General features: G+C 48.4%; 12 protein-coding genes across 12 annotated transcripts; 5 read left to right on the forward strand and 7 right to left on the reverse strand.

The window, feature by feature from the left end:
- Nucleotides 1-195: 195 nt before the first annotated feature.
- Nucleotides 196-1276, forward strand: Pdw03_2834 (Xanthine-guanine phosphoribosyl transferase Xpt1, putative; the record flags this gene model as incomplete). Its single annotated transcript, XM_014682187.1, has 5 exons — nucleotides 196-234; nucleotides 451-554; nucleotides 616-940; nucleotides 995-1110; nucleotides 1177-1276. 5 exons carry the CDS (start codon nucleotides 196-198, stop codon nucleotides 1274-1276), a joined length of 684 nt encoding a protein of 227 aa, XP_014537673.1.
- A 616-nt stretch (nucleotides 1277-1892) lies between these two features.
- Pdw03_2835 (Short-chain dehydrogenase/reductase SDR) lies at nucleotides 1893-2326 on the reverse strand (the record flags this gene model as incomplete). The annotated part of the gene is made up of 3 exons (XM_014682186.1): nucleotides 1893-2054; nucleotides 2140-2208; nucleotides 2279-2326. 3 exons carry the CDS (start codon nucleotides 2324-2326, stop codon nucleotides 1893-1895), a joined length of 279 nt encoding a protein of 92 aa, XP_014537672.1.
- Nucleotides 2327-2939: 613 nt separating this feature from the next.
- Pdw03_2836 (NADPH-dependent 1-acyl dihydroxyacetone phosphate reductase, putative) lies at nucleotides 2940-3783 on the reverse strand (the record flags this gene model as incomplete). Its single annotated transcript, XM_066100297.1, has 3 exons — nucleotides 2940-3335; nucleotides 3405-3619; nucleotides 3684-3783. The coding sequence occupies 3 exons, from the start codon at nucleotides 3781-3783 to the stop codon at nucleotides 2940-2942; spliced, it is 711 nt and encodes a 236-aa protein (XP_065955697.1).
- Nucleotides 3784-5851: 2068 nt separating this feature from the next.
- On the forward strand, nucleotides 5852-8197 carry Pdw03_2837 (GTP binding protein, putative; the record flags this gene model as incomplete). The annotated part of the gene is made up of 6 exons (XM_014682184.2): nucleotides 5852-6269; nucleotides 6324-6458; nucleotides 6509-6628; nucleotides 6682-6816; nucleotides 6870-8056; nucleotides 8108-8197. 6 exons carry the CDS (start codon nucleotides 5852-5854, stop codon nucleotides 8195-8197), a joined length of 2085 nt encoding a protein of 694 aa, XP_014537670.2.
- Nucleotides 8198-8397: 200 nt separating this feature from the next.
- Pdw03_2838 (mitochondrial-processing peptidase subunit alpha protein) lies at nucleotides 8398-9688 on the reverse strand (the record flags this gene model as incomplete). Its single annotated transcript, XM_014682183.2, has 2 exons — nucleotides 8398-9318; nucleotides 9374-9688. 2 exons carry the CDS (start codon nucleotides 9686-9688, stop codon nucleotides 8398-8400), a joined length of 1236 nt encoding a protein of 411 aa, XP_014537669.2.
- A 747-nt stretch (nucleotides 9689-10435) lies between these two features.
- Pdw03_2839 (Ubiquinone biosynthesis protein, putative) lies at nucleotides 10436-12454 on the forward strand (the record flags this gene model as incomplete). Its single annotated transcript, XM_014682182.2, has 3 exons — nucleotides 10436-10813; nucleotides 10876-12218; nucleotides 12277-12454. The coding sequence occupies 3 exons, from the start codon at nucleotides 10436-10438 to the stop codon at nucleotides 12452-12454; spliced, it is 1899 nt and encodes a 632-aa protein (XP_014537668.2).
- A 408-nt stretch (nucleotides 12455-12862) lies between these two features.
- Nucleotides 12863-13970, reverse strand: Pdw03_2840 (Cytochrome c/c1 heme-lyase; the record flags this gene model as incomplete). The annotated part of the gene is made up of 3 exons (XM_066100298.1): nucleotides 12863-13118; nucleotides 13176-13837; nucleotides 13893-13970. The coding sequence occupies 3 exons, from the start codon at nucleotides 13968-13970 to the stop codon at nucleotides 12863-12865; spliced, it is 996 nt and encodes a 331-aa protein (XP_065955698.1).
- Nucleotides 13971-14299: 329 nt separating this feature from the next.
- Pdw03_2841 (Ubiquitin-conjugating enzyme E2 6) lies at nucleotides 14300-16520 on the reverse strand (the record flags this gene model as incomplete). Its single annotated transcript, XM_066100299.1, has 5 exons — nucleotides 14300-15098; nucleotides 15158-15282; nucleotides 15340-15650; nucleotides 15751-16218; nucleotides 16469-16520. The coding sequence occupies 5 exons, from the start codon at nucleotides 16518-16520 to the stop codon at nucleotides 14300-14302; spliced, it is 1755 nt and encodes a 584-aa protein (XP_065955699.1).
- A 424-nt stretch (nucleotides 16521-16944) lies between these two features.
- On the reverse strand, nucleotides 16945-17902 carry Pdw03_2842 (Ubiquitin-conjugating enzyme Ubc6, putative; the record flags this gene model as incomplete). Its single annotated transcript, XM_066100300.1, has 3 exons — nucleotides 16945-17668; nucleotides 17732-17811; nucleotides 17876-17902. 3 exons carry the CDS (start codon nucleotides 17900-17902, stop codon nucleotides 16945-16947), a joined length of 831 nt encoding a protein of 276 aa, XP_065955700.1.
- A 253-nt stretch (nucleotides 17903-18155) lies between these two features.
- Nucleotides 18156-19925, forward strand: Pdw03_2843 (Mitochondrial outer membrane protein (Sam50), putative; the record flags this gene model as incomplete). Its single annotated transcript, XM_014682177.1, has 4 exons — nucleotides 18156-18188; nucleotides 18279-18395; nucleotides 18480-18666; nucleotides 18721-19925. The coding sequence occupies 4 exons, from the start codon at nucleotides 18156-18158 to the stop codon at nucleotides 19923-19925; spliced, it is 1542 nt and encodes a 513-aa protein (XP_014537663.1).
- A 315-nt stretch (nucleotides 19926-20240) lies between these two features.
- Pdw03_2844 (Golgi membrane protein, putative) lies at nucleotides 20241-21289 on the forward strand (the record flags this gene model as incomplete). The annotated part of the gene is made up of 2 exons (XM_014682176.1): nucleotides 20241-20588; nucleotides 20687-21289. 2 exons carry the CDS (start codon nucleotides 20241-20243, stop codon nucleotides 21287-21289), a joined length of 951 nt encoding a protein of 316 aa, XP_014537662.1.
- A 279-nt stretch (nucleotides 21290-21568) lies between these two features.
- On the reverse strand, nucleotides 21569-23863 carry Pdw03_2845 (Ubiquitin fusion degradation protein (Ufd1), putative; the record flags this gene model as incomplete). The annotated part of the gene is made up of 1 exon (XM_014682175.1): nucleotides 21569-23863. One exon carries the CDS (start codon nucleotides 23861-23863, stop codon nucleotides 21569-21571), a length of 2295 nt encoding a protein of 764 aa, XP_014537661.1.
- Nucleotides 23864-23907: the final 44 nt, after the last annotated feature.

Below are 23907 nucleotides of genomic sequence, written 5' to 3' on the forward strand. Positions count from 1 at the left end.
CGATTACCTTTTTTGGTCCAACTTTTTTTTTTTTTTTTTTCTTTTTTTTTTCCTCCTCCATTCTTTTCCTCCTCTGTGGAAAATCATTCGACAACTGTGGACAGTTCACTGGTTGATACCTTGTCTTTATTGGACTATCATATATCATCTCTATTCAATTTCAGAATCATCGAATCCATTTTAACAACCACCAATATGTCGGACGACCAAAAGCAATATGTGACTTACAACGAGGTAAGATTTCCAGTCTATGGACTAGTCACCATCTTGTTGTGTTATTCAAAAAAAAAAAAAACATGTTGTATGACATAGAAGACTTCGCATATGGACAGCAACAACAAGATCCCCCTCAACCCCGCAAAAAATACAGATTGTCTTATCGCAGTCCACATTGATTTCCCAAAGAACTTATTAAAAGATCCAAAAAGACTAATGCAACATCCTCAACAGGTCCACAAGCTCTGTAAGAACTCGGCGGAAGAGATTCTCAAGTTCAAACCTGACCTTATGATCGCCATTGGCGGTGGTGGTTACATTCCTGCCCGAATCCTGCGGTACGTCCAATCCACTAGTATCCTTTCTTCTCGACGATACTAATCCCTACTCGCCAAACAGCTCCTTCCTGAAGAAGCCCGGCAACCCTAACATTCCTATCCAGGCCATCGGTCTGTCTCTCTATGAGGACTTGGGCAAAGGTGGCGCCGAGGAGGCACCCGGTACCGAGGTCAAGCGTTTGCAATGGCTCGATATGAGCTCTTCAGAGATGGCCAACTTGGTTGGCAAAAATGTTCTTATCGTCGACGAGGTTGATGATACCCGCACAACCCTACAATACGCCGTGGAGGAGCTCGAGAAGGATGTCAAGGAAGCTCGGAAGCTGCTCGGTCCCGAGGACGAGAAGAAGAACCTGGAGACTAACTTCTTTGTCTTCGTTCTGCACGTATGTCTTTTTGTCTCTCTGGATTTCGATGGATTTGGCTGACAACTGGAATAGAACAAGAAAAAGGCCAAGAAGGGTGAGCTGCCTAAAGAGATGACCGAGAACGACAAGCGTTACCTTGCTGCGGTCACCACGGGGGATGTCTGGATCTGCTACCCTTGGGAGGCTGAGTATGTTATACCCCAAACTTTCTCCCCTCTGGATTCTGGCTGATTGTTTCCCTTCTCTTCCCGCAGAAACATTGAAGAGCACGATGCCCTGGCCAAGAAAAGCCCTATCGTCGACATCTCGGGCAAGAGCCCTATCGTCACAGAACCCTCCACCAAGGTTGCTTAAGCGAATGATTGCATTATCATAAGCATTCCATTTTGCGCGGCGCTCTGACAATTTAAATCGAGCACAAACAAAGCCCTCGACTTTCCAGTCCATGCTCAGACCAGCTGCATAAATCTGAGCATGTAACTTTTACGATATCCTTGATGAATTTCCATAGAAAAGCTCTTCTTTTTTGGCAGATTGGCATAGTAGTCTGCCCCTAAAAGAATTTTTGACTTGAAATTGCTCTTGCACCCATTTCATTTTTAAGCCTTTTTTTTTCTGAAAGAAAATGCACCAGTAATCACCGGGGGTTTTGTTATGACGACCAATTGACCAACCGGAAACCTGGGCCTTGAGTCCGTTGTCATTGTTTTGCGGACAGTGAATAGTAGACGGGTATCAAGAGAAAATAGCATTGGGAGCGAAACAAAAAATGAGCGAAACAAAAAATCTCTGGAGAACAATAGTGTTTAATTCTGATTCGGCGCAGCCTTACCGATCCTGCGAAGACAAAAGCCTCAAGCACTAATCCACAGCCTGAACTTCTCAGACTCACACCCAGATCCTGTCTGCCTAGGTTCTGGATCCGAGTATATGGTTATCAGCCTAATCCATGCGCATATCGATCTCTCATTTAATCGACTTCAACCTTGCCTTGGCGTAACTCCACTTTGGCAAGCTCGATCTCCTTTTGTAGCTCGGCGTGTGCCTCGGGGACATCGTTGAAGGTGAAGATCGCCACACCCAGGCGGGCGAGGAGGTAGCAAGCGAAGACAATAAGCGCGTAGAATGGGAGCTGGGTGGTTGTAGGTTAGTTTTCCCTTCATCGACGCATTCGAGAACTTGATTGGGGGTCGGGGTTGAAGGGGTGGGTAACGTACAACCGGAATGACTTCAGCCTGGACAGTCTCGTTCAAGGGAACGAGTCCAAGAAAAAGAGAAAGGTAGAGCTGATCGATTGTCAGTAAAATCCATGCGGGATTGTGTTCCTTTCTGAGATGGAGGGACTTCGTAGCCTACCGAGGAGACAAGGAGAAGAACGGAGAGGGTCTGGACAGCGCGCGTCATGTTGAAATCGGTAGATGAGATATGAGATTCACAAGGGAGGGGAGAGAGGTCAATTGTGAAGATAGCACCGGTTTATTGAAGCAAAAATGAGGGACTCGGGGGTGTTGCAGTGCTGTATGCGGCAAAGGCCAGCTTGGGCGATGCGCTTCTTGGCACCCGGACCTGGTCACTGGTCTTGTGTACCTGTTCAGTCTATACCTGTTCAGTCTATAGTGACATCTAAAGGAGACATTTAGATTTCAAGAGACTACCATATGAATCATTTTGATAAACATGACTATTCGTCTATATCTAATTCTCCCATGTGCTTGAAAGTAATCTACGAAAATTAAAAAAAGAGAGAAGAACGAACATGGGCAGTTCCATCTGCTTTGAGCGCGCGGGCTCCACCTGGGCAGTGTGCTGGTTTATGTAAGCAATCGACTTGGACTCGAATAAACGCCCAAGATCCAATTTCGAAATCTATGGAGTTAGTTACAGCATGTTCTTTTGAGCTTGAACATTTTCACAGGCGCTATAACCATAAATCAGGCAGCATGTTCTTATATGTTTATGTGATAAAAACACTACCTCATAGCTTGGCCTCATATGCTCATGATCTATAAAACAATGATCACCCTTCCTGAACCTCACCCAAGAACCTCACGACCTTGCCGCCATACTGCTCCTTAGTGCCTATGCTCAGAACTTCAACCATCCCGGTAATGGAACTCCCATAGCTACCTGGCGCCACTTCTAGACCCCAAAGCTGCGTAGCAGCATTGTCCATGGCGGTCTGCACCCAGCCGGGATCCAAAACAAACGCATTGAGCCACTCATTCTCGGCGTTGATCCGAACGCCGTACCAGTTGACAATCGACTTCGATGCGCCACATGCCGCACTTCGGACTGGGGTTTGATGCTTAGAGACAACTAGTTTCCATCTACTGTGTCCCAAATCCGAGCAGACATACGCGAGACCACTGGCGCCGGATCCCACAATGGCATAGATGGGCTTTCCGGTCGACTTCTACGGCAGATCACGTGTAGCCTGGTACAACGACACGACGCTTAACTCGTCAACTTCAATATGCCCGACTACATCCTCCACGATTGGACATAATTCGGCGATGCCGGCGTTAGCGACAACAATGTCGAGATGGCCGATGCCCTGGTCGGTAGTTTCTCTGACAGAATCAAAAGCAGACTGCTCGACGCTCGTTTCATACTTGACTATAATGACATGGCTGCCCTTGCCTTTGGACAGCTCGGCAAGTGCCTGGGCGGTCGTGTGCGCTGGATCACGGATGGCAGCTATAACAATCTATCGTGGATTTAGTGTCAGTGACTACATCGAATTGCAAATGCAAAATGAGACCAGAAGCATTGATATGGTCCAGTTCAGCGGCGAAACCCTTGACCAGCCCTTGACCCAAGCCACGATTGGCACCGGTGATGAGTACAATGATAGGGGCCATTGTGAGTTACAAAGATTATTCTAGAGCTCAATAATCAGATTTAGAAAAAGGCAATGGGAATTTGCGTCCACTTGAATGACTCGAGGTGGGTCCGGTCAAATGTAGAGAAACTGAAGTATAACGCCTTGTATGTGTTCGACTAAATGTGCACCTATAGATGTCTTTAAGCGAGAGTCGAACAAGCACTGTTGATTATTAATCCATAGATATCCCATACCTTATCTCCAATCTCCGGCCCTCAACTATCTGATTGCAGATGCAGTGTGATCACTGCAATCTGTACCCCCGACCCGAATGGCTGATTTATCACCATCTCGATGGATAATTGCGTGGTTGATAACGAATTCATGTACTTCTATTGACCTGAGAGGGAAAAGTGGCCACCTGTGTACTGGTGGCACTATAATTCACCGAGATAAATTAGAATTTAACGCAGTTACCTGCTCTCAGAATCAAATGGCAAAAGTGAAACTGATGACGATCCGGTAGTTTACAACTAAGATGTAACGAACATATGGAAACCAACACCAAAAACGACTGGTTTGAAGCCAGAAATGGCTGTAACTGCTAGTGGCAGGAGGGTTAAATACAACGAACCCGGGGTTTAACGAGCCAAATCTGGTGTATCAAAATTTCCCTCTTGCTATCTCGTACGAACTTCTTTGGTTCGCCATTCTTCCTTGTATAGAATTTGTTAAATTGGGGTTTAACCACACCATTTTCAACAGTTTCAACCAATCAAAATGCCTTGTCCATCGATCCTAGAGTAGTTTTGATCCTCCTAGATATCAGTAAGGATGATGTTAGGTTACAGAAACCTACGTTCTACGCCAAAGTTAAAGCTATCCAGGCCTTGCGCCCCCTGTATTTGTATACAGAGCCGCAATACCAGGGTGCAACCAAACTAATAAGAGCGCCTGATGGGCATAACAAATAATTTGTTGGATGCAATGAAAACATCGGGAGCCCCGAGATCACGTTCCCGAGCGTGCCCTAGACCCTACGCCAAGGAATCAATTTTTTGGATGAATCTACCTCAAATTTGATACTGAGCATGGAGTGCTTCACTATGAGGTAATGCTGATCGAGCATTCAAGTGAGAATTTTTGGAATGCTGAGTGTTCTTACTTGTGAACGTCTCCATGCTCTTGTTGACACATAATGAGGCTGGGTGATTGTGAAGTATGAACACTCTTGACGGTTCTATCTCCCAAAATTAGAAGCTTTAGGCTACTGGTTAAGGAACTGTAGGATAATGGTTAGTCCATCAAGCTTATGTAATTCTCCCCGACCGGGAAATTATCATGATTCATTCCTTGAATATCGTGGTTCGATTCCGCGCAGCTCCATTTTCTTTTTTCCCGACACATCTATGTCTTTTTGCCTACCACATATTCAGATAGCCAAAACTTTCTAGTGAGAGAGAAAAATCCTGTACAACATAAATCAATCTCATGTTGTATGTCACCTACAGATATATATTCACTTTTTATCTGGGTTTCTTTTCCGTACCGATAAGCTTCCAAAAAGGTCCCAAGCACGCACCCAACAGCAGTCCGAGCGGAACATGTAATTACGAAAGTTGATATCTGATCTCAGTGGATTAATAGATGGCACACATGTGAGTACAACACAGTTTTCGTGTTTACCCAAATGAGAAAACATGATGGCTCCACACACTGTACTCGGGCCTAACCTAAATGGGATGGGTGCCTGAATCCACCTCAGGCAGCACACTTCGTCTCTCCACGAAGAGTCTAAACTTACTGTGTATCTGCGACATTTCTGGTGAGCCGCTTGCCTTCCGCTTATATCAAAAATCCACTTTAGGACCACGTTGCCTGATAAAGAGCCGCCAATACTTTGATATCAGAGTATACGCTGTTTGTTGACAGTGTTTGAATTGTTGCGACGGGGTCAACAGGCTGCCATCTAGGCTCCTCCATCTAACTGAGGAGGCCTTTCCCGTTCGGCCAAGGAATTCGCATCTTCATATCTGCAAATCCACACGGACCCTTCCAAACTACTCCACACCCCGGAGGCAACTATCTGGCCTCGATTCGGCAAGATGTCTTCCGCGGGTATATCTACCGCCCATCTGGCCGTTCACGGAGATGATAGCCACTCAGTCTCAAAAAGGGGTGATTTGGAATTGCTTTCTATCAAAAAAATTCTCTCTGATCTACCGGAGGTTTCTTTTTCTTTACCACCCCACAAGCAAATCATTGACTTGGAGGAACAACAGGAGATGTTCCATGAATTGCGAGACATCATTGAAAAGGCCCAGGAGGTCGACGAGGCTGGAAATAGCTTCGACCTCAAGGAAATCCATGCTTCTCTTGAAGAGGCCGATACAAAAACAAAATGCGGGCGACGGGACGTTGACACTCTGCAAAGCGTGAAAGCCACTCTGCAAAAGCTCTGGGCTTGTAACTCCGATTACTTGGTTCAAGCTACTGAGATTATTGCAGATGGTAGCAGAGATCGTGAGTCAGGTACTCTAAATATGTCAAATTTATAACTTGCTAACTGTGTTTCAGCTTCATGGCGTGCTCCATTTGGCCAGTCTGGCGTTCTTAAATTCTTCCTAGATGTGGTTTCTTTGAAGGGCGATGTTGATACCAACTTGTTGCTTCACTCCTTGCGAGTTATTGGAAACTCGTGTGCCGATACAGGTATGCCGCAATCACTTATACCCGTGCCTACATAACTAATGTTGATGCAGACGAGAATCGAGATATTGTTGTCGAGGGAAACTATACGCTTTCTATAATTCGATACTTCCTTGATCCAGATTTGATTTTTGTTGCCATTCCAGTAATCTACAACATCTGCATGGATTACAGTAGGTCCAGAAAGAACTGATCGGTGATACAAGTCTTGCTAATGTGATACCAGAACCAGCACATTCTCAGATCGCTGCCAACCGGACAGCTTATATCTTATTGAAGTTGATAAAAGATGGCGAGATCGGAGACAACGAGGCTCTACTCAATTTCTCATACGACCTGATTGAGTTGGCCTCAGAACAAGGTATGCTTAGTCTCAACCCCAGTCAGCATCCCAATTTAACATGTAATTTGCAGCTGAAGGCTTTGAACACTCCCCCGACGGAACAATTCTACTGCTGATGGAGCTTGCCATTGATGAGACTCTTGACTTTGCACATTTCTCATCATTGGCAACTTCTCTTGCTGCTTATCTAGAAAATGAAAAGTTCCAGAATGTTTGTGTGTCGAATGGAATGGTGGAAGGCGTGCTGGACGTCCTGCGCCATTCGTTTTCGATTGTGCTGGACCCTTCTTTGAGCGAAGATGTCAAGGCTCTCGCACAGCTCCGCCTCAAAATCAACCAGGCTTTGGCTGAGGTATCTGCCTCACCGTTGTTCGCCCAATACTACCCCCTTGACTCGCCTCTTTCGCAGACATTGAAGTCATGGGTGGTTGCAACCGAAGATCAACTTCAGATCTGCGCCTGTGTCATGCTTGGAAATCTCGCCCGGACCGACGATGTCTGCCAGGTGATGGTTAGGGAGCTGAAAATCCACGAAGAATTGATATCCGTTCTCAAGGGAGATGCCCGTGGTGTGGTATTGCATTCTTCGCTTGGTTTCCTGAAGAACCTTGCAATTGCCGACGACAATAGAGCCATTCTTGGACAAGCTGGTATCATTCCTGCCATTTCACGATTATGGGCGTATGAATCTGTTCCACAGGTTCAGTTCTCGGCGGCAAGTATCGCGCGTCAGGTGATCATCTCCTCAATGGATAACATTTCACGTCTTCTCGCTCCTCTCTCACAAGATGTCAATTCCCCGGCTCACCACAGGACATATCTTTCTCTGCTCCTGTCTCTTTTCGAAAAAACAGATTCTACGCCAATCAAGACTGAAATCGGACGGACAGTTGCTTCAATCTGTCGGACTGTTAGCCCCAAGGCTCGCGATGGAGACGAAGAAGCAATGTTCTTGCTGGACCGGCTATACACCCTGCACGAGGGTGTTTCGCTGCCAGTAGGTGCGATGATCACACAGACTCAGTGGCCTGTCGTTCGCAGTGAAGGCTGGTTTGCTCTGGCTTTAATGGCGACAAACAAACTAGGTTGTGCCGCCGTTTTGGACTGCTTGCACAAGACAGAGGTTACCGAGTTGCTCAAGACGACCCTAGGTTGGGGCACACCCAATCAAGACATTTCAGAAGAGCCAGACAAGTCGCAAGAGACCAAAGACCGCGACAATGCTTATGTGCTTGTGCGAGGACTGCTGACAAACGAGGTGAGCTTTTTGCCCTAAGACAGCGTTAGGCATTTACTAACCATTAGATAGTCTGGTACACTTCCTGGGGGTTATAAAGATATGCTGGAAGACTTCTTGAAGGTCAATGCGTCACAGTTGAAGGCTGGAACAGATGCCTAGGTGGAGAGCTCCAACATGATATGATGCGTTTGGAGCATCAGTATTATCATTGTTGTATATGATGTGATGCCTCGGCCAAATATGTGCTTTAGTTGTAGACTTGCAGAGTTTGAACAAAAATCCTTGGGTATATACGCATATTCACATGTAACTTCCTTCGTTAAGCGACACAATATGATACCCAGCCAGGGGTTCTGAGATCACTCAGTCTGCAAACACACTTTCTCCTGCGCATATGCCCGGTAACGAGTTATGAGATCCGTGGCATCCAGACCAGTCGCACCTTGTCGAGCAGAATAGTGTGAAACAAGCCCCTTGCCATCTATAATGACATGTGGACGAGAACCATCCGACATTTGCCAGTTGTGGGAGGATCCCTTTTGGTTGTTGCGGAACATGCGGTGCACATGCGCCGCATCATTACCCCAGAAGCACCCGAAATTCTCGCTTGTGGGCTCATTCGGATCGACCCACATCGGAAACTTGTAATGGCCCAAATCATTGTGTTCTAGATGATGCAAGAATGAGTAGTGCTGTTGTGCACCAACAGTCCAATCATGTAGAGTCGGACCAGTGTCGGTATAAATGGATCTCGCGATAGGATCTCGGCCAGAGCCCGTATCTCTGGGGAGTAGCCAGCGATGCCCTTCAAATGGTGGCTCAAAGTCTTTGGGTACTTCGAAGTTCAGGGGGCCCTGCCAGCTTGGAAGACTCGAGGCGCGCCAGTCGTGCTTCAGTTGTGACTTTGATCGAGATGGTTGTTTCACGTCGTACAATTCAGGCAGATATGGGAGTGCAGTTCCCGGATGACTGTGAAGAGATGCGAGGGCTGCCTCATTTATCACATTTGCTGATACCATCAGCGTGCTTGGATTGTCGAGTTTCGTCTTGACAATGGTCGAAATGGCGTTATCCTCCAGGAACACAGTGTCGCCGTCGATTCGGATGTACATCACATCATCCTTTGCAACTTTCCACTCCATTTCATAGCCGCGAGAGGATATACTATATGCGGGTGTTTGATTCACGATTGAGTACAGCCAATCCATGCTGACGGCGTCATCGGTCTGCGGCACAAAGACAACCTGATCAAGAAATCCATTATTATGGACCAAGTTTTTCTTGAATTGTGTCAGACGTGATCCATATACATAGTGAGGGGTAGATTGTACATACCTGCAAATAGCAGTCCAAGATTGCTGTACGCTCGTGGTAGTGGAAGGGAACTAAAGCAACTATCTTGAAGCCCTGCGGTTTAGAGTAATGACCCGTTCCATGCGAAAATGCGAAAAAAGGAGAAATCTCTTTGCGAAACAGCAGCGAAGAGATATAAAAGGGTATAAGCCCGGGGTTGGAGTAAGCTAACACGATAAAAATGATGCTTGCATAGCCAATAACGCCCCACAGAAGGACAAAGGCCCAATCACGCCAGCGCGAGTGCTTTTTCTCATTGTTGGACTCGATATCGCGAAGGTTCTGGGTGCGACCCATGATTAACAGTTCCCGCGCCATCAAGCAGTTGTCCGAGGAGTCGAAGATGATGGAAATGTCACTGTGAGTCTTCGGGCATCATGGCCTAGTTTTATGTCTAGCAAGACCATCTTTCCGGTTGGTTGAAAAAAGCTTGAGAATCCGTTTTCAGAACATGGAAGTCCTAGCAGTCACTAACAGAAACCGCTATAAAACAAGATTGACCTCCTCATCCCCTTCTCCTTGACAAAGAGCTATGATCGGTCATGTATATTGCCGGATTGGGTAATATTTGATTGCAAGCGGACGAAGGACGATGAATGTGGTTATGGAATGCAGGCGTCGACGATTTTGGAAATTTAGCCAGAGCCTCAGCAGAGCTCTTTATGTACAGCGTACGCAGTACAATGAATAGATTAATTTTCATGATTGGTCAAGTTGTGGAAATTTTGTGATGTCCAAGTTGCGAGCGTGTGTATTGATGGGTTTGTCTTGTTTGTATATGACGTCGCGGCACGTGCTTGTCGTCCAGAATCTTGACCAGGAATTCTATCCCGAGGCTAGACTTCAATCTTTACCTTTCTACTAAATTCACCATTCTATGCTAATATTATATGTCTGCATGATAACATGAGGGCGGCCGGTCTGTTCGGCCGTTTCTGTCTCAAACGAGAACTTCCGCGTCTCCCCCGACACCATTTTAGTTGCCCGCCATGGCCTCGGCAACTACTGAAAGGCATTCCGCGGGGGGTCCCCGTAATAGGTGGGATGCTCATGACCACTCTGGCGCCAGCGGCTTTTTTGAAACTGGCGGAAGGGAATGATGGCCACGACAAGACTGGAGAAATGCAGATGCTAGAGGCCTCGCGCGAAGAGGTCCGAAAGACGGTTTCCCCCGACGCGCAAGGCGTCTCGAAGCTCTGCCAGACATTATGGATCTACTTTTATTATTATGTCTATGACCCTATAGCTACAGGACTTCGCTTCGTTCACCTTGTCGTCATATTCATTCCGGTCGTCGCCACGGTGCCCGCCATCTGGCTTGGTCGAAAAGTGCAGGATCGGGATGGCGCGCGGTCTGGCACACTGTGGTGGTATCGGTTCTTGGTGAAAGCAATGGAGCGGGCTGGTCCGGCTTTCATCAAGGTATGGTTTTGTTGGTGAAGAACTATCTATTGACGGAACTGACAGGGTTACTTCTTGCATAGCTCGGCCAATGGGCTGCGTCACGAACAGATATCTTCCCACCGGAAATGTGTAATATAATGTCATCACTCCATTCGAATGCTCCTGCCCACTCACTTCATCAAACGAAGCGCATCATCCGCAAAGCATTCAACGGACTGCCATTCGAGGACATATTTGAAGAGTTCCAGGAGGAACCACTGGGCGTTGGAGCGATTGCACAGGTTTACAAAGCGAAGTTACGACCAAGCCTTGCTGCAACAAATGAAGAAGAATTGGGCATTGAACCACCAACATTGGGTGAGAAGGTTCGAAAAAATGTCGACGTGCTGGTCAAGAGTTCCCCGCAGCGGGTGCCATCATCGTATGTTGCGATCAAGGTGCAGCACCCCAGGGTTGAACAACTGATACATAGAGACTTGCGGATCATGTCATTTTTTGCTCACATGATCAATGCCATTCCCACAATGCACTGGCTGTCTTTCCCTGATGAAGTACAACAGTTTGGGGAAATGATGAAGCTACAACTGGACCTTCGGATTGAAGCTGCCAACCTCGTCATATTCCGCCAGAAATTCAATTCTCGCACTACTGCTTGGTTCCCATACCCATACTTAGAATACACCACCCGTGAGGTGTTGGTTGAGGAATTTGCCCAGGGCATTCCCTTGGCCACCTTCTTGGATATCGGCGGAGGTTTATATCAGCACGATATTGCCAATCAAGGCCTTGATGCATTCTTACACATGCTGCTCATAGACAATTTTGTTCATGCCGATCTCCATCCGGGGAATATCATGGTTCGTTTCTACCGGCCCAGCGAGCTGGACCTTTCCCTCGGCAAGCGTTCGCGTGCGTTCAATGCCCCGACGCGGGCCGAAGTTGATGTGACGGAGGCAGTCCTTGAGCGGCTACGTCCGAATCTCAACGACACTGATGATTGGAAGGCTGCTCTGTCCCAGCTCAACGAAGAGGGGTATCGACCGCAGTTGATATTTATCGACACTGGTCTTGTCACTCAGCTAAATGAGACCAATCGGCGGAACTTCTTAGACCTCTTTCGGGCAATCGCTGAATTTGATGGATACCGAGCTGGTCAGCTTATGGTCGAGCGATGCCGAACACCGGAAGAGGTCATTGATCCGGAGATATTTGCGCTGAAAATGGAGCATTTGGTTCTGAGCATCAAGTCTCGAACCTTTGCTCTGGGGACTGTCAAGATCGGTGATATTCTCAGTGAGGTATTGACTATGGTCCGAGGGCACCACGTTCGGTTTGAAGGAGATTTCGTCAACGTCGTCATTTCATGTCTGCTGCTTGAAGGAATAGGACGTAGTCTGAACCCCAACCTAGATCTGTTCAAGAGGTGGGTTTAATCCTTCACAAGGCTTTTGACTTGTTCAACTAAAACTGACTTTGTCTAGTGCACTTCCTATTCTACGACAATTGGGATCTGGAAGTTCATTATTGGAGACTGTTCGCTCAGGCGACTACTCAATGCTCTGGGTTTGGGTAGGTCTGGAGGCTCGTGGAATGCTGCAGGCCAGCATCGAGAGTGTTGAGCATTGCGTCAAGTATGACCAACTATCCCCTAATGTTTAAGCCAATTCTTCATTCTTCTTTTGTACCATACAAGCCCCATTCTTCACTGTTGATATGAAAGTTCAGGTGGCATGCCTGTTGAAAGATGAAAAAAAAAGTCACAGCTATGCTTGATTTATCTTTGATCATTTAGAGAAATGCACCCATGTGCAAGGTAATCTGCAAGCAAAGTATGAATGGAACCTCCGGTATTTAAGGAGACAAGTAAAAATTAATGCAAAAATATCATTATCATATGTCTATTTTCATAGACTGGCGGAAAAAGACCAAGGTTGCGATATAGGACACGAGGGAAGAAGATGAACATCGTACAAGAACAAGCGAAGATAAGCAATGGAACGCCAGCGCCATGCCTTTGAATAATTGCAGAGTGGAGTGGAGAAGCAGACAGCCTGGTCATTGCAGCTGTCAAGCACTCTTAGAGGCCTGTTCACGAACGGATGCGCCGCTAGCCCTCCACCAGACATCACCTCCCCACCTTATTAAGCGCTCAACAGCAGCTGTCGGTGTATCTAACGCAGGGCGGATATCAAGGTGAAAGACAGGCAGTCCGTGAGGATCTGGATCCCCAGAGTAGTAATCGATCACGTATCGAACTTCCTTCGGACCCGAAGGTGTCTGGCGGATGACATACCAATCGTGGCGGTCAAATGGAGGGCTTGTCCTGTTAAAACTAGAGTCAGCTATCTGTTTGGTGTAAATACCACGAGGAAAGTCTAACTCAAACTTGCTTGGATACGCCCAGCTCAGTGCCTGGTATATTTGTGCCTTGGGTGACCACTCTTGCGGCCGGCCCTGGAACCGGAGTAGACGAGGCTCGGAGGTCAAATCAAATTTACCATTCTCGTCAGCATAAGTCAAGTCCATGCTCAGGTTTTCCTCGCCGCGGCGGCAGTGTTCCCATCCAGACTTGAGACCCTTGGCGAACACGCGCTCCCATCCCACAATCTCATCCCAGGCGCCTTCGTTCAGGAAGTTGTGCACTGCAACCATTGACTCCACTGCATCCTGGGGTGTGTCTGTGTGTCCTTTGCGCAACATGGCGTTGTACATTTGTTGCGGAGACGGATACTCCCAGTTGCCTTCACCATCGCCTCTTGGGATTGAAGAGCCTTCGCGTTCAACAGGAAGGTCGACTGTTTGATTAGCTGCGCGCTCTTGGGAGATAGACGAGAACATGTAGTTCAAAGGATTAAGTTTTGAGAGGGTCGAGGGCTGCGCTACGGTGTCGGTGAGTGGCTGCGGGGTTTGCGCCGGTGTTGATTTCGGGGCTGAGTAGAATGGAGAATCCTTCGACTTCATGGGGCAGCTGCTGGGAAATTCAGCAGCAGGTGCTGGCAAGGGTGAGGGCTTCGAGCCCGATTCATGCATCGGGCATCCCGGCTTCAGAGAAGAGTCAGTCTAAATGATCAAAGCATACAGGATGCGCAAAACGAACTGGAGGAGATGCATTTGAGGATGCTTGTCGAATTGAAGCTACTGAAGCCTGTGGGGTGTCTGCCCAGAACCAACCCATTTTGAAGTATGAAGCAAATAAATTCTTTTGGTGAGATCCAAGGCGACAGCGAAAGCGCGATATAAGACCGGAGAAAGCGGACCCGTGGACTTTTTTTTTGATGACATAAATGTGCCTCGTGATAGGCTGGGCCTAAAGCGGTGAGATGTAAACAAATCAGCCCTGGAGCCCAGAAGGCTTTACATCCTTCCAGTCTGTTCAATACACAATTTATATGTTGTACATTTAAAATCTTCGCGAATTTTCCTTCTTTTTGTTTTCTTTTGCTTGTTATTACTATTACTGCTGGGGTTTGCCGTGCAAAATGTGCAAGTGCCCATAATTGAGAGCTAAATAAGGGAGAGTGCACCCGTTCCAAGAAGGGATGAGAATTCCAGTTCTTCCGACTCCGATATAACAAACCCAGTCATCGCTTCATCCCAGATAGAGCGCCAATTTAAGCTGTCCAAAGCTGCAACAAAGAAAAATTCTGTCATAAGTTTTGAAATTTGCTCCCAGGATTGCCATTTACATATCATTGCGACACGGGCCAGTCGCTCCACAAACCATTGTCTCTCAGGCTGACCAAGGGCACCTTGGGCTCCGACGAATAATGCCCAAACATAAAGTCCAAAGGTTTGGTTTGGTAACGCCACAAGAAGAGACAATTTGCAGCCATCCAACGCTGTCTTGAGGTGTTTCGTAAGGGCTCGACCCAACCCAGATGATGAAGGTGAGACAATCAGGAAGTGATTGAGATAACATATAGATGCCACTCGAGTGACTGCTTCAAGAGGATGAAGGTTGGGCTCCGGGTTGGTGGAACCTTCTGCATAGATATAGCTGAGAAGTTGATGCTCTACTTCGCAGTTGAGGATGCGGAAAAAGTCTTGGTCACCAGGTTTAATGACCGTGGGCTTTGTCTGATAAGTGATGCTAAAGAATACCATGTCCCGAAGCACGCTTATTATTTTCAATAACGAGGGACTGAGGAACATATTGGCCGAAAATCCCGTGCCTAGCCTGTTGAGGGGAGACGAAGCTAGTGGTCTTATTCGTTGTTGGATCTTTGAAGGGATTGGCTGTGCATCCCAAGTTAATGGGAAAACGGGTTTGGTCATTAGGCCCGAGGCAGCTTTGATGTCAGTTCTGTTTAAACCACTGTGAGCGGAACTCAGTAGAGAAGTGAACCAAAAAAAAATACGTACGTGATGATAGCAGATAACATAGAGGAAGAACGAATACTCTCGTCTGTTATTCCCCCCCGCAGATCAACCATACTTTTAAGGCCTGTTAGATGAGTGTGAACCTCGCTGAATTCTCCAATGATCAGCTGTAGGATGTTAGATCTGTAACACAGCAACCCGGCAATTTCAAACAGAATCCATACCGAACCAGTGAGAAGGTTGATTATGGTATCAAACGCCTCATTACTGAGTCTGCGACTGGGATCCCGCACTTTTGCGCTCATTTCTTGAATGGACTTTGCTCTCATCATACAATAGTCAGGGTCATTGGTAAGCACCGAGTCCCAATTACCCGATCGCTGGCTTGCGAGAACAGCTCGATGTGCAGCGCACATGCTCATCAGCCCAAAGAAACTACCCGGGTCCGAGAATGAGGATCGAACCATTAGTTCCATCTCTTGGTTTGAGTCTTTGCTGGTGTTCGGGAAAGTCATCGGTACGAATATGGTTTTCCCTTCCGCCTGTAGTCAGCTCGAGCTCTGGGCAGACTCATGCGGCATGGTCACTTGTCATGACCAGCACATTGGGCATTGTTTGAAATGAACAATACTTACAGTAGTACACCAAGTGTGCAACCATCGACGGAAGCTCACTGGTACCGGGCAACGTAAAGAAAGGATCAAGAAACCATGATGTAGGTGGATTAGGATTTGAATGGAGAGGCAAAGGATAACCAGCACACCACCTGATAGGACGCCCACGATAGATAGAGGTAAAACCATCTCCAGAGCTTGCGTCCAGTATGGATGACGAAGCAGAAGACTGAGATGAAGCCCGCAACACCAACCTTTGTTCGTCTGATTCACCAACGGTCGCCTTGGAAGTATCGGATTGCCCACGATTCTGTCTGGATGTTCGCTTCAACCCAGCAAGTCTCTCACGTCGGCGTACATCGCGCATAACATGGGAGCGAATAGCCTTGCGTGCATTGACATCTTTTATCCTCTTGGAGGTTAAGTCATCATCGTGATCAATGAATGTAAAGGAAGGCCGATCCAGCGGCGCAGGTTTAGCCTTGGGTTCTAGTCGAGTAGTTCAGTCCACGCTCTTCATAACTGAGGGGACCTCTTTTGGTGCAACTCTAACGATGCTGACTTATGGGGAAGTCCATAGACAAATAAGAAACAAAGGAAAACCAATGTCACTAAAAAAGGATGTGAATTTGAACTCCAAAGAGGCAAAGGATCCAAAAAAAGGCCAACAGGAGTCAGGGTTCAGTAAGGCCCGGTTCCCCAGCCAACATGCGATATGTCCAAACCTGAAAGCACTGACCTGAATGAGTATGCCGAGGCGAACCAAAGGTGAAAGGCTGCAGATGATCCATCCGAAGGCCAAGGCAAGTTCGGAATGCAAAGGAAGAGAGACAAAACACAGAAGACAAACCAATTAAGAAGTGGATAGTTGAATATGCAGTTGGTTGAAGGCGAATTTAGAAGAGAAAAGGAGCGTAGTTACGTTGCCAATGTTGCCAATGCGGGGGGGGGGGGTCGGTCGAGCACAAGCCCGATTCAGCGCTAATCGTCTGGGATGATCCGGTGTTCAATGGTGTAACATAAATTTGAAATAAAGGTTCAAAGGTTCTTCAAGTATTCAACAACTCTTTGGACTTTGTCTTGGAAGAGAAAAAACCATGGCACCTGAATAATGCTTGCGAACCCGCTAAGGACAGGACAGAGAAGAAAAGCCTAGGATAAAACATGAAGACAAAGGGTATTCTAACATAATTTAAAAAAAAAACCAATTCAGTCTCATGCTCGCATATCACTCAATAGTCGTGAGATCAGTGCGTAACCAAAGAAGACAGCAACACAGATCCAGACTCGGTTTCGTCCAGCCCAGCCTTGACCTGCCTCTCTCGCAACGTGTCCACCGTCCACGACAGAACCGATTCCAGGAGCACTACCGTTGGGTCGTCGACGCAAAGCACTTGTCTCTGGGGAACACTTGGTGGGCGCATCGGGGTCAGGTAAAATCTGGCCGGTGGCGGAATCGATGCGATGCTCTTTCATCCAAGCCAAATTTTCCTGGTCGAGTTCAGGCCATTCTGCGCGAAACTTGAAACCTCCATCTCCCGCCTTGACATTGTTGATACCCTTGGAAGTTCGAGTGATGCCGGCAGTGGCACTGACATGGGAACCTCCTCCGGTCGAGTTCCACCACCGAGATCGCGCAGCAAGCACTCTACGCTCACTTTCCGAGCCACTGACACTTCCTGTGGTCATTTCTTCACTGGTCATAAAAGAGAGAAGACCGATGAGAATGGTCGAAACTTCCCAAGCGGGGTTGAAGGATTTCGGGTGGAAGTCACTGATGCTTAGACAGAGTCGAGTGGAGGGCTGGAATCGGCCACTGGGTGTATGCATGCGGATAGCGGGGGGAGCGAATGGATATTCTGGAGGAAAGATCAACGTACCCCAGTACTGTCCATTTTCATAAGGAGTGCCTGGAGGTCCAGTGAGGATGTAATGCCACCTACAGCAGGTTAACTTGAGTTCTGCGGCCACACGGCAATCCGAGGGGAGGTATATCACTTACTCAAGGATATTGGTCTCGGATGGATGGGTCACAATAAACGGCGTAGGATCTTTTTGAATATTTTGGTATTCACGAGTGAGCTATAGTAAGTATTGTTAGACACTATCCACGGATAACCGATTGGCCTGAGGTCTGGCCACTTGCCCGTTTGAAAGCGGCCTTTGTCGCCATCTTGGGTGATACGAGCAGAAGCAAGAGACTTCCCAAGGCAAATAAAGACAAGGCGATGTTTTATGAGCACCAAGAAAACAATTCCGAGGAATGTAAATTGATAGTGAACGAAGTTGCGGAGTCAAAGGTGGACCGTCGCAATCAGGCGCTCACGTTCGCAGGGTCACGTGCCGGTTCCGTATCCTGCGGGTTCGGCACGCGCACCCCGATTCGTTCCCGGAGGCCGAAAGTTCTGGCCATTGAAGCCGCAAAAATGTCTTCCTCTTTTGCTGAAGGAGACGAGAGTGTAAGTTCCTATCTCAAGTTCCTATCTCGGGCAGCCCATGAACTATCTGAACTTTCAGCTGGCCCTCTACTAACTTCCATTCGCTTCTAGGTCTTCGAGCGTTTGCAACAGCGAGCAGACCCCAAGGTCTTGGAAGAGCAACAACAGGCCGTGAATGAGCGCATGCAAGCCATTTATCAAAAGGCCCAGAACCGACTTGCTGAATTGGTATGGCCTTCAAATACTAGAAGCCAATGACAGGCAACTCGCGTTTCCTTGCGGAGCTTCCCGGCTGATCGCGACATCTATCAGATTGACGAAAATTCGACCTTGCCCTGCACCATATCCTCTGTTCAAGTTACCAGTGCCCCTCATACCCGACGAAGTTTTCTTGAGCGCAACTTGAGCCCACTTTTGAGCGCAAACAAGGGTCGGCCTTATATATTGTCCGAAGCGTTGCGGGAAGTGTCGGCTACCGCAGATAAACTTGGACGTTTCGGTATGAGATGACTAGAACATGAATAGTGATGGATTACAACTAACATTGGCTCAGATCTATTCCACCAGCCTATTTCGGTCTACTTGGATGAGTCGCAAGGCCAAAATGGCATGCGCAACATCGATGTCCACCTGGCGACGCGAGAGAAGTCACGCGTGCTGATGAAGACCGGAACCGACTTGGGTAATGCAGAAGGCTCAGCCTATGGTAATCTCCTCTGGCGCAATGTCTTTGGTGGCGCCGAGACTTTGAATTTAAACGCTTCTCTTGGCACCCGGACACGGTCCGCTTACCAGGCTGCATTCGAGACTCCGATCTTGGGTGATCCCGATTTCCGCCTAGAAATCGGTGGTATTGCAAGCTCCACCCAAAAGTCTTGGGCAAGCCACGAGGAGGTTCTCAAGGGTGGCTGGAGCAAGCTCCGATGGGTGTCCAAATCAGGCCACCGTCACGAATTTGGATACAACGGTTTCTGGAGACAGCTCACTGGCCTTGCAGAGAACGCCTCCCCTACCGTCCGTGGAGACGCAGGTGACAGCGTGAAGAGCAGCATCTTTCACAGCTGGGTTAATGACCAGCGGGACAATACCCTTCTGCCATCTCGTGGTTACTATGCCAAGGCCTTCAACGAGCTGGCCGGATTTGGCCTGCTCAAGGGCGATGTCTCGTTCTGGAAGTCTGAAATTGAGACACAAGGTGCCATCCCTATTCCAATTCCAGGAATCAATGGTGACAGCGGCGTCAGTCTCACCACTGGATTCCGTGCCGGCATTCTCTACCCTCTTGGACTGGACTCCAACCCCCGCCCTCAACTTTCCCGTGTCAACGACCGCTTTCAGCTTGGAGGACCTACTGATGTCCGTGGATTCCGCCTCTGCGGCCTCGGTCCTCGCGAGGGCGTTGATTCACTAGGCGGTGATGTGTACGCCGCCGGAAGCGCCAATCTACTGTTCCCACTTCCCCGACTTGGTGCTGAGAAGCCCGTGCGGTTCCAGGCCTTCTTGAATGGCGGCCGCTTGCTTTCTTTGCAAACCTCACAGAAAGCCACTCCTACTACTAATGGTCAGGTGCAGGATGCCCTAGTTTCAACTCTTTCTGAACTACAAAACGGACTGCCCAGTGTCGCAGCTGGCTTTGGTATTGTGTATGCTCATCCTGTCGCTCGCTTCGAGCTTAACTTTTCCTTGCCTCTAGCATTGCGAAAGGGCGAGGAAGGCCGCAAAGGGCTCCAGCTGGGCATCGGCATCAATTTCCTGTAAGCATTGATAAGTAGATTCCTTGCGGATTTAGCTATACAGTGTGTTACCAATTCCAATCAATTTCAGATAAATTCCAATATGCTAAACACAAAAACAACCACGTTTTCTGTTAGTCTACAAAACATTTGAGTTTGGTTCGCTGAGCCCGGGCCGTTTTGGCGCTTAGTCATCCGCCATCATTGAGGCCATTTGGAGCTTCGAAGCTCTACATCAATCCACACCTTGGAGAATCGCTACTCCCCAAGAACACCAAGCACGTCCTCCATTCGAACAGAAATTAGCGATATTTCTCTCTTGACGCCGTCAGTCGCGGCAATGGCCCAATACTATCCACAACAGCAGGGCTACGCCCCCCAGGGCTCCACACCACAGAATCTCCAGTTCTTCCCCTCGTCCTATTCCTCGGTTTCTGGTCACACAACCCCTTCACAAGCATCTTATGGTGCAGGCTTCGGGGGAGCTTCTAATCCCTCTGCGCAGGCTTACCCTGCCGGTAGTGGATATGGGGGCTTCGGGTCCCCGGCTGCTGGCGTCAGTGGACGTATGGGCGAACAAGGCGGCTTGAGAACGGGATGGTTGGCCGCTTTTGGGACGGAGGGGTATGATGGTGAACCACCGTTGCTTGAGGAGTTGGGTGTCAATTTTGAACATATACGGACCAAGGTAAGTGTGGATTAGTTTAAGATTAGGCGCGTTCGGGGTCTGGGTCTATGGTCAACAGTAAATGCCTGATGTTGGATGCTAATAGTTTAATTCACTAGACTCTGACTGTCCTGAATCCATTCGCTTCTATCGATAATCACCTTATGGACGATAGCGATCTCTACGGCGCTCTGCTCTACATCGTCTTGTATGGCACTTTCCTCCTGCTCTCAGGCAAGGTGTTCTACGGCTATATCTACGGTGTCGCTGTTTTCGGTACCGTCGCTTTGCATCTGATCCTCAGCCTCATGTCTCCCGCTCTCGACACTGTCCCAACTCCCAACGCCGTCGACCCTACCAACTACAACCCCCACCACAAACCTTCCATGTCCGGTGCCTCGGCTGCGGGCCATTTCTCTGCTACTCTGACCTTTCCGCGCTCCGCTAGCGTTTTGGGCTACTGCTTCCTTCCTTTGGTGCTTACCAGTCTCATTGGTATCATGTTTCCCATGGACACTATGTTCGGCTATCTCCTAACAATTGCCGCTGTTGGCTGGTGCACATACAGTTCGTCGGGGATGTTCTGCACTGTGGCGCGTATGAGTGGCATGAGGGGTCTCGTGGCGTATCCGTTGACTTTGTTCTACGTCGTTTTTGGAATTATGGGTATATTCTCTTCGCGTGGCACCGGGTCGCTGGCTGCGAAGACGGGTGCGGCTTGAAAAAGTTACGCTTTGGTTGATACACGTTCTTTGTCTATGCATTGCATAGATAGTCCTTGAGGCCAGTTGCTCCGATGTCTACGGTCTTCATTTTAGGCCAGCCTTTGCATCTTAATCATGAATGTAATGAAATTCCAGCTGTGTTTATACATCATTCATTATGCATTATTAGATTCGTCTGTCTTCTCAATGGTAAGCTTTGTAGTCCTCTTTTACTAGAAGCAAAACATGCCCGTGTTCTCACATCAAGTCATGTCCAAGTCCACACACCTAGAAGGATCATGTGCTCCTTGCCCCCTGAGTTGGTGCCCATTTCGACAGCCACTCTCTTGCCTTCTCCAAGTCGCCACTCGAGGCTTCTGCCGCTGCAATGCACCACGGGAGACCGTACACTTTCCCTTCAATGCTCTCTGCTGCAATCAACTCTGCGAGATTGCGACGGTGTTGACTTGTTTCGTCAGCACAGAGGTATAAAGGCGCCGTATTCGGCACACTGGGCTGGGTATTGAGAGCTTCGACATGTGGTCGTGTCAACTTCATGATTTCCACCACACTCATCGCGGCTGAAGGACCAGAGTCAGATGGAATTTTCTGCTTCGCCGTTTTGCAGTACTCATTCTGACACCAGGGCTTGCCACATCCAGTCATCATCTGGGAGAGATACCGGCGTTCAATGCGACGACGTAGTGCTTTGCCCTCTGGATCGTGCGTGTCCACATAAAGCGGTCCGAAACAGAAACTGCACAGGCCAACAGATTCATTTCCGGCTTTGTTCAATGTCCTGCCGCAGTTTCTGTTCATGCACATGCGCGGTGCGGGTCGAGATAGACGTTGCAGGTCATGGTGCCGAAGATGAGTGTTCATGTCTCGTAATCGGATAATCTTATTACATAGATGGCATTCGGTGGTGCGTCCTCCATCCACGAGTTCGTGTGGAGTGAGGCCGGAAAGCATTACCTCGGGGTCGCGGAAATCAGGGTCAGAGTCGCCTTTCTGTGGCACGAGAAGATGGCAGAATTGACAAAGGATCAACTTCCCAGGACAATCTGTAGTACGATGTTGCGCAAGACTAGGAAGTCCATTGAAATCCCCAGTGCAATCAGTGCATTGGTATATTTTATGGAAGATAGCATCATGTTTTTCTTTGCTTGGGGCATCATTGCCGTAGCCAGAGTCGTGTGGACAGTGCCAATGGCCTTGCCACTCTGGAGACCGCTTTTGGAAGACATTGTGGCACTGCGGACATAAAACATTATTGCGGAGACAGAAGTTCTCATGGAGAACTAGTGTCCGATCAGGAACCCATTGTTGGCAGTTCTTGCACTGTGCATCGCCAGGCTCGTGGGTTTCTTCCGTCTCATTAGGGCTATCCGATGGGTCCAATGGATTCACTGTGATCCTGAGGTGGTATTGAGATGGTGACTGCCGCTGTGGATCTGATGATTCACTGTTTGCAGGATCGGCGTGAACTGCTACATAAAGAGCCTCGGCGTCTTCCAGAACCGCATTTGTGGGCCGAAGATCGAATTTCTTGGGTGACTGGCTCGAGAAATCCCCCAAGGCATGCATGTCTGATCTCGGACGACTTCTTTGGCGAGTAGAAAAGGGACTAGCAAAAATACTCACTTCCGGGTTGTCCGTAGTAAGCTCAATCTGGACAGTGTCCTGGCGGTTCCAATCTCGAAGCTCATAATCCACGTATTCCCCAGGTAATACTTGGGCAGTGACATCTTCTCCAATGCTCAGGGCACCACCGCTTGAGCTGCCGCTAGTTGTACCCGGGGTGCGTGAAGCCTTTTCTAATCTCTTCTGTAGCGTTTCTCGGGCCTGTTCCTCTGACAACGCGACGATGTCAACTTCAAGGTCTGTATCCACCACACAGATTCCTTCGCCTTCGGGAAACACCTTGTCCACCAAGAATCTGAATGACTCGCTCCGGGTACCCGGCACTGTCAGAAGCTCGCCCGTTGTGAGGGTCGTAAAGTTGTCCCGTAAGTATCTTTCCAGAAGGGCCTTCCAGTCTTCAGGGTCGTATCCGGCTTCTAGCGGACGGAGGCGAACATAGGTGCCTTTGGGTAGTTGCTTCGCATGTACCGTGACCGTGGGGCCCGTCCGTGGTGAGAGTTCCCTTTCTATTTGGGACGCGGCCAGGCCTTCTGGTTCTCCTTTTTCACTCAAAAACTCTTCATCCTTAATATCAAGTGACTTTCTGAGCAATGTGCTCAGTGCGACTTCGTTCTCTTCAGCGGAGAACTCCCGAATGCCCGCATAGACAAACCGTCCATTCAGAGGATTGACAATGCGGAATATTAACGGGTGGGGCAGTTGCTGCTGACGTTGCGCGACCTCTTGACGAGCACGCAATTCGGTGGCTAAGGTAAGATGGCTGAAGGGATCGAGCGACGAAGTGAGTACACGAGAGTTCCCGGAGGGGACAGCTTGAAGCGGAGCGGCGGCTAGCAGCTGTTCGAGCGCAGATTGCGGTAGAATGATTTTGTCACCAGCGAGTCGAGGTGCCCACTCTGGTGATGCGACGAGCAGCTGGGATGACCAGACTAAAGTATCTTGAGCCATAATGAATATAGAGACTCATTAGAGAGAGAAATGCATTCAACATT

The sequence above is a fragment of the Penicillium digitatum genome, chromosome 1, assembly GCF_016767815.1.
Source record: "Penicillium digitatum chromosome 1, complete sequence".
Classification (NCBI taxonomy): domain Eukaryota; kingdom Fungi; phylum Ascomycota; class Eurotiomycetes; order Eurotiales; family Aspergillaceae; genus Penicillium; species Penicillium digitatum.